Source organism: Tigriopus californicus, chromosome 5, assembly GCF_007210705.1.
Source record: "Tigriopus californicus strain San Diego chromosome 5, Tcal_SD_v2.1, whole genome shotgun sequence".
Lineage (NCBI taxonomy): Eukaryota > Metazoa > Arthropoda > Copepoda > Harpacticoida > Harpacticidae > Tigriopus > Tigriopus californicus.
In genome coordinates this window covers 7,731,839-7,740,184 of record NC_081444.1, presented here as the reverse complement: position 1 = coordinate 7,740,184, position 8,346 = coordinate 7,731,839, and the positions used below count along the sequence as shown (strand labels likewise).

The 8,346-nt window shown below is 43.1% G+C and overlaps 1 protein-coding gene across 1 annotated transcript; it reads left to right on the top strand.

Moving 5' to 3' along the window:
* Window positions 1–4,607: 4,607 nt before the first annotated feature.
* Window positions 4,608–7,320, top strand: LOC131880500 (sarcolemmal membrane-associated protein-like). Its single transcript, XM_059227158.1, has 2 exons — window positions 4,608–4,814; window positions 4,892–7,320. Exon 2 carries the CDS (start codon window positions 5,423–5,425, stop codon window positions 7,214–7,216), a length of 1,794 nt encoding a protein of 597 aa, XP_059083141.1. The 5' UTR covers window positions 4,608–4,814; window positions 4,892–5,422; the 3' UTR covers window positions 7,217–7,320.
* Window positions 7,321–8,346: the final 1,026 nt, after the last annotated feature.

Sequence of the window (8,346 nt, the reverse complement as noted above, 5' to 3'; positions counted from 1 at the left end):
CGATAACATGCTTCGGAGATCAGTTCTCTAGTGTGTTTTCAACCCCACTGAGTTCGGAAGCAACAGCTCATTGCTCTGAAGATGAGTCTGTTGAGATTGACATGGTTAGTCAAGCTGAGCGTTTAGATGATCTTGTAGTCACAGATCAAGATGCTTTAGAGGCCATAAGGGACTTGAGGCTTTCCAGCTCTCCTGGTCCTGATGGTGTGACATCTCAGTTTCTGATGAGATGCTCACTGGTTCTCGCTCCTGTTTTCTCGTACTTGATGCGCTGCATCTTGGATCAGGGCAAGTTTCCATCTTCACTAAAGTTAGCTCAAGTTGTTCCAATTTTTAAAGGGGAGATAAGTCGCTCCCCAGTAATTACAGGCCGATTTTCTCTCACTTCGAATATTGCGAAGGTGTTTGAGAAGATCATGAAGTTCAAACTTGTCGAATTTCTTGATATTCATGAAGTCCTTCCTCCTAGCCAGCATGGGTTCCGAGCACATTTTAGCACGGTTACCCAACTGATTGAACATATTGAGCGGGTTATTGAGGACTAGAGAGTCATGAATCAGTTGATGTAGTTTATCTCAACTTTGCAAGGCCTTTGACAAGGTAGATAATGGGCTTTTAGTTAACAGGCTCCATGAAATTGGGATCCAGCAGGGTTCTCAATTTGGTTAAAAGTTTCATTTCTGGTAGGAAGCAATTGGTTAAGGTTGAGGGATCCCCTTAGTGACATACATGATGTCAAGTCAGGTGGTGTTCCCCAGGGTTCGATGTTAGGGCCCCTCTTGTTTATAATATTCGTTACCCCGCTTCAAAAGCTTAGTAATCACTGCCAGTCTCTCTTCTTATGCTGACGATACAAGTTAGTTTCTGGTAGGAATGGCCAAGATTCCAGTAGCCTTGCAAAGGACTTAAATCGAATCTACTCTTGGGTAACTGAGAGTAATATGGCCTGAACGGAATGAAATTCCGCTCAATGACATTTGGGTCAACTCCTTTAAATACTCCACTCGTAGAAATGGAGGTAAAGATATTGAGCAGGTCTCATCTATGAAAGATCTAGGTGTAGTCTTCCAAAATAATGGAAAGTTCGATGAGCATATCCAGCTGAAGGTGGTAAGGCTTTTCAAATGTGTGGTTGGATATATCGCACGTTTAAGTCCAGAGATAGCATCACGATGCTAACTCTGTACAAGTCGATTGTCCAGCCACACTCTTGAATACGCCTCACCCATTTGGGCTCCAATGAGTTCAGCAGGTTTGCAAAAGGTCAAGAAGTCCAAAGATGTTTCACTAGGAACATCACCAGGAAATGAGAGAGCTCTCGTATTGGGAAAGGTTAGAACGGTGGGGTTTAATACTCAGAGAAGGTACGAAAGGTATCTGATATTGTACGTTTTCAAAAGTATCCATGAGCTTTGTCCCAACCCAGAGGTTTAGGGTCAATTCTAGTGACCGTAGAGGCTTAATGTGGCGTTTTGAGAGCACCTTCAAGTCTTCGAGAATCCAGGCTAGTTCGAACAATGAATCACATCTCTTCTTTCTCGGGTCCTTCATTGTTTAATTTGCTTCCCTCTGATATTCGTAGGGAATACGTAGGCCTTGTTGATCCGGTAGGCATCTTTCAAGTCAGACTTGGACGATTTTTAGATAGCATTCCAGATCAACCTACATCTCAAGGATTAGCTCGGTCTGCCAACTCAAATTCGTTGGTAGACCAAATATCATATAAAAATTGAAGGTAATAAATAGACGAATTATAATCTTTCATTTAGTAGTACTGGGGATTACATTCCTGTAGCGGTTAGAAAAGCCCGTGATAATAACCAAACCAAAAAAAAAATCAATTTCATGCTCAATTTCATCTCTCAAACACTCCAAGAGCATTAAGCTTGTTAAGGGTCATGCACTCCCTAATGTAAATACCTTTTTGAAAGATGTGTTGAAATTCAAGGGTGTCCCAAAATTGAACTACCAAAGTAGATAAGAGTTGCCTAAAAAATTAAGGACAAAATACAAGAATCACAGAATAAGATCTCTTGCATAATATTATTATTGATTTCATGCATCATTTTTTTTAGTTTAAAGATTGGCAGTCACTCTTCTTACCATCAAAACGAAACGGAAAGAAGGAAAAAGAGGTTGTTTCATAACTAATAGATTAATACATTTATATTTGATTCATTCTTTTCTGAATTGCTCTCTTCAAGTAGATGTGCAAGATTCTCACAATAATGCATGAGAACTGACCAATCTGATGGAGCACACAGACCTAAGAAAAATGTGAGTGTTTAGAATTTCTGGGCCACCCCAAAAGTATCCTTGCCATAAGAGTATGTCCTGTACTCTTTTGAATGAGTCAAAGATCGAAAATAGCTCTTTGTTCTTGCTTCACCTTTTCATAAGTTTTTTGAGACTCAAACCCCAATTTTGGAATGCAACTAAATAGTTTGTAATGACTGAAGGACTTCAAAATTATAAAATATCAGCATAACTAGTTTGCTTTTAAAGTCAGGTCGGTTTAGCAACACTGAACTTACTTGAATATGGATCTAATATTTGCAAACAAGCAATTACATTCAAATTTCAAAGCAAACAAACAAGCGCATCAGTAATACACAGCACGGACTTCTAGAGATATGGACTGCAAACGGAAGCAAAAATATCCTATCTCCAAAACCGCTCATTCTTATTCCAAATAGGTTATGTAGTAAACACTACATAAAATTTGACTTTTCGGCCTGCTCTTTGGTTAGCTACATAAGCTTTTGACAACATAACTTTGAAACGATGGACTTTGCATGTAAATGATATAAAATTGACCTACCGTTAATTGAAGAGATCTACGTTTCTTATTTTATCTTTAATTTGAAAAGTGGCTCGAGTGTCTATGACCAAGAGCAGGCCGATTTGCCGGGAATCTCGTTCGCAGTCCATATTTCTAGACGTCCGTGTATACAGTCATCATTGCCAACCTAACTTGCTGGTCTTTTAAAGCGATCGAACAACCTTCCCTGGCCAAAGTTTTCGTTTTTGTCAGAAGGAAGTTCCCAAGGAAGAATTTTTCTCCAGTTATGTGGAGCCAACTTTAAGACACGTGATTCAAAAAAATAGTGTCACTTAGCAATAACTCCTCTGAGACAGGAATGCAGGCCAATTCTTCGTTTTTTATCGTATCCAATAAACTGGGATTAATGTCACTTGAATGAACGGATCCTTCTTGCCCCTTTTCCCGCCACTCTGACTTAGCAGACTCCACTGCGCCAGGCAAAGACGACGACAACAAACACAACAACAAATTGACCGGGCTTCATTCCAAATATCCAAGAATGTTCCATCTTTTTTTGCGAGTTCTCCAGCCTTCCTGAGACTCTTTCTCCGTCTCTCTCTCTATTTGTCGGTCATTCTGCTTGTGCACCCGCGGTCTTTCTTCTCCTTTCCTCCTTCTCTGACTCCCGCCTCTAGGGTAATAGAACAACAGCATATAGGCGTCTCCCGAAAAAGGAAGATGCCCGCCGTTGGGTTGACGTTGAAGATGGTGAGAGGACTGATTAGGACTTCGGCCCGGCCGGCTCTCCCTTTATTCGGTCTCTTTCTTGTCGGGCTTCCATTGCTGCTGACCTGGGAGCTAAGTGGCTCCACAGATCAATCTGGCTAGATGTCGCATTGGTCCGACCTCAAAAGGGTGGAAAAGAACTTTGTGTCAGCTGTTTGGTACCCAGAAAAAATTCTAGGTGACCACAGAGTTGTAACAGCTGTCTTTCTGGGGCAAACTCGGCCAAGTTTTTCAAGGATGCTTTTTGAATTGACCCGGTCTGAAGTGAGAGAACTTCCTCCAAAACTTCGAAGTTGGAGTGTTCAGAAAGAAGTTATGCCTCAATAGCTCTTATGACAGTGCATACCAAGGATTGGCAAATTAGGAATCATTTCTCCATGATCTCATGTATGCCCCTGTAATGCTGCAAATGCTCAAGCCCTATTGAAAGATATGTGAAGTAAAGGGGAAAATGCAGTTTGTTAACCTGATCATGGGCATTTTGTGAAGGGAGAAAATGTGACTTTTCGTTGCAGTTCTGATACTTAGCTCAATGTCAAAATACTGTTTGCTTCAACAAGTGCTTGAGTGTGTCGAGGCTTTTACTCAATTTTGGAGGAATTGGCCTGAATTGAGTCTTTTAGAAAGGATTCAAGTCCGGAGTGGTAAAAAAAACATTGATTCTTTCCTTAAATTTCGCAAAATGAGTCTTTTTGCTTGACCTGATTCTAGTAAAAGACTCAAGTCCTCTGCCGGACTCAAGTCTTTGGCTGGCCTCGCCCCAGCACTACAAGACGCAACCTTTCGACAGTCTTCAGAAATTCTAGATTTTTTCACACATCAGCTGAGAGTTTGGTCCACAATTGCAGGGGCTAATAGTATTCTGTAGAAATCTGGGGAAATGACAGGCAACGCGGGATGCTCTTGTAACAGAGTCAGTTGCAAGTTGGCACAAGATTTGGCCACACTGGCGAATGAAAGCAAGAGAGTCACTAAACACCAAATTTAACTACCAGCTGATCTCGCAAATATCCGCCTTTTTTCTTGCGGTAACTGAAGTCAAGTCATTTCGTAGTCTGTGACTAGCTCTCTTTGGAGGATGGACACACGGATAGACGGATCATGGATGGATGAGCAGTGTTGGATGGCCTCAGCGGTGTTGGCCTCCGACTCACATTCGGACTGAAAACGGACTGACTTGTCCTACAGGTCTAGCCCTAGACTGGAAGTGCTGCTGGTGCCGAGGAAGGAAGGGGCGGACTGGGATTGGCCTTTGAATTGGCCTGTATGTTACGTGCCGTGAGACCACGGAAGACGCATACTCACTGTATTCGTCATCATCATTTTGTGTCTGTCTTGTAGGACATTTGCCCCGTCCTGGACGGTCGTCCCGAAAATTCTCCGGCTGGTTCCATTGATTTACAGGGTGCCCCCCACCTCTACGAACGAGGGGCTTGAAGGGTTGGGGCTGGCCTGTGTCTAGATCGTTGGATCCCGGTCCATGGCCGGTTAGCTGGTCTAGGACCTGTTTCAGGTCGTGGTGTGTTTTTTTGTGGTTTCACTCCTGTCCCCTGGGCGCATTGCCATGAGTCGATTGGATAGTTTGGCCAGGGAGATCAAGATTAACGGGTTCGTGTTCATTTTGCCCCACAATCCTTGGGACCAATTGAACCCATCCGAGAGATAAATGGCATTGCCCACTTGAAGGGTTAGTCTCCTACTGGCATTGGCTCGGGCCCAACGGCATGGGAATGACCGCCTCCCGAACGAGCTCGCACTCGGATTCGGTCGAGTAGTCGAACCGCATTCCATTGGTTTTGATTATTTCGGTCGCGCGACCGCGTCACATTCATCCTGATTGCACCGGGCCCATCCGCCCATACCTCGGCCGCCATGGTGGCGACGCCTGTGGTCACCGGAGAGTCTACTTCCGGCGACGAGGGCCCGGATCCTTATCCTAAAGCCTCTCTATTGTGTCGACCCAACTCGCACCCCTTTGAGGATCGTCTGCTCACCCTAGATCAAGCCGTCAAAGTGGGCCGTTCGGTGGCTCGGGCTCGCCCCGCCTCCCATAATGCCATATTCGATTGTAAGGTTCTGTCTCGCAATCACGCCCTCATCTGGTACGAGAATGGCAAGTTCTTCCTCCAGGACACGAAGAGCAGTAACGGCACCTTCGTCAACAATCAGCGACTTAGCAAAGGCTCGGAGGAGTCCTTACCCCGTGAAGTATGTTCGGGTGACATTCTTCAATTTGGCGTGGATGTCATGGAGAACTCGCGGAAAGTGACGCATGGGTGCATCATTGCCACGTTGAAACTCTACCTCCCGGATGGAAAAGAAGCCAAGGCTAGTCCCACAATAATGAACGCGGATTCGGGCACCATTTTGCCCCCCGAAGATCTCCATCAACTCAACCAATACATCCAAGAAGCACTCACTCGTGAGCAGTTGTTAGAAACCAAATTAGCCGTCCTTCAGCGCATTGTCAACCAGACCGGCTTAGCCACGCAAGACGCCTGGAAGTCGCTCATCGACGAGGACCGCTTACTGACTCGAGTGGAAATCTTGGAAAGCCACCTGACCGTGTATGAGAAGTCAATGACTGAAGATAAAGCTCGCGAAGAAGCGGCTCGTCTCATTGCAGAGAAAGAGCAATATCAGGAGGTAGCTAAAACCAGCCTCAAGAACATGATGGAAGAGAAAGTGAAAGCCACCAAGGCCACACATGAACTCCAATCTCAACTTAGTGCGGTGGAAGATGAGTTCGCCATGTTTCGAGACCTCTATCAAAGGACTATGGACGAAAACAAAGAGCTGGCCATTCTTTTATCCGAGCTTAAGACCGAATATGATGCCTTAAAGGCTGAAGTGCCCAAACCTCCCACAATTGAGGCCCCAGATACGGCCGCCATCAAGTCAGATATGTCCGTTGAAGAACCGTCCGAAAATGTGGCGGGGAAGGATCCTGACCCATTACTCTCGGACCCGCCCTCCCAAAAATTCGAGAAATTTGACCCGAATACTACAATCGAAATCCATTCTGAGCCCAAGGACTGTACTGAGAATAATGTTTCGGATGACCAAGAACGGGATTTGCGGCCGTTGTTGAATGGTCGGCTCAATAACGGTAGCACCGAAGACGATTTGGTCGAAGATTCGCTATCCACTTGTACCTCTGTTGCCGAGGACAGTCTGTCTCGCATCTCCGTTGACAATGACCTAAGCGAGATTGCCGCCATCGAGCGTTGTGATTCGGCTGTTCAGACCTCAAATGATGATCAATTACCTTCCTCGTCTTTCCCTCCAGTCAATTTACGGGAAGCTTACCACGAAGACCTCTTGGATTTGCAACGTGCACTCGATGAGAAGATCGAGGAAGTGAATGAGTTGAGGCAAAGGCTTTCTGAGTCTTTGAGTGCTAGTGTGAGGTCGGAAGATCCCTCGTCTCCTCAACTGAGTCAGCTTCTTAGATATAAGGAGAAGTACATGGAGTTGTCAGAGGAAAGAAAGCAAATGGAAGATAACTTCGTGGCGTTAGAAAAAGCCGTAGAAGCCATCTCTTTGCAGTCTCAGACGACTTCAGCGTGCTCCGTGATACCTTTGGCCATACTCTTTGTTTCCATAATCGTAGCATATTTACCAACCTTTGCTGCAATATTAGGCACGACTGAGAAAATAAATTGAATACAATACAAAACCATAAATCCAAAAGAGTGAACAATTTTGTTTTGTGTATAAATGACAAGAAAAATCCAGAATTAAATAAACAATGGAAATGATGAAGGAAAGTAAGTGTCCAATGGGAATCTCCTAAGTTCTTCTGTTCCTAGCCATTTGTTACTAGATGCTTGCAAGTAGCAAATATAGATAGCGAAAGCAATGCACAGTAAATAAAAGCCTGAATTTACTGAAATATCGTTTTAAGAATTTAGAGGAACAATCCTGTTTCCAATTTTCTGAATTCTGTCAGAACACCAAGGTGCAGCTTTCAATCAAAGAAATTAGGAATAGTAATCAAGAAATCTGTTTTAATTTAAGTTTTCTATGGCTTCCTTAAGAATTTCGTAAGAGGTTGATTTACGCTTCACGGAACCTCTATATTTTCTTCCTCTTTGCCGGGTCGTATTAGGCACTACCAGGGACTCTAAAGAGAGGAAACAACACGGCCTTCCTTTGCCCGCCAAGTTAGGCCATGGCGTTAGTTAAGACTAGCAGCAATAAAACAAGATTGCCCATGGTATATTCAAGTGGTTTTTTTTAAAATAAATAGTGATTTTCTTGTTTCCTGTTCATATACTAAATATTTTTGAATTAATTTTGAAAGTCAGATGAATAAATGAAATACCCATGAACATGAAATTGATAAAAAATAATCAAATTGTGCTTCAAATCAGTGAAATATTGCGCACACTGGCTCAAAAACTCACATAGATAAATTTATACCTACCCTAACAAAATATAAAAGAAATGTATGGAATAGGCAATAAAAGTACATGTACAAAAATGTTAACATGCTAGAATATCTGGGATGGACAATTGATAATCTTGTCTTAATCTACATATTTGACAAATAAAAACATCAGACATTGGTGAAAAATGGATGAATGTCTTTTTGTAGGTTCAAATTTCTACGTATTACAAAGTTTATACATAAAAGGCAGGCATTATTTCAGGGGCACAGCAAAAGGAGCAAAAATGTTCATAAGACTTGGAGGATGAGAACTGTTTCTCAAAATGGGATTTTTATACGATTTACCTATCTGTTTTACGTATTTATCGACAAGCAATAAATTTGCTAAACATAGAAATCGTCT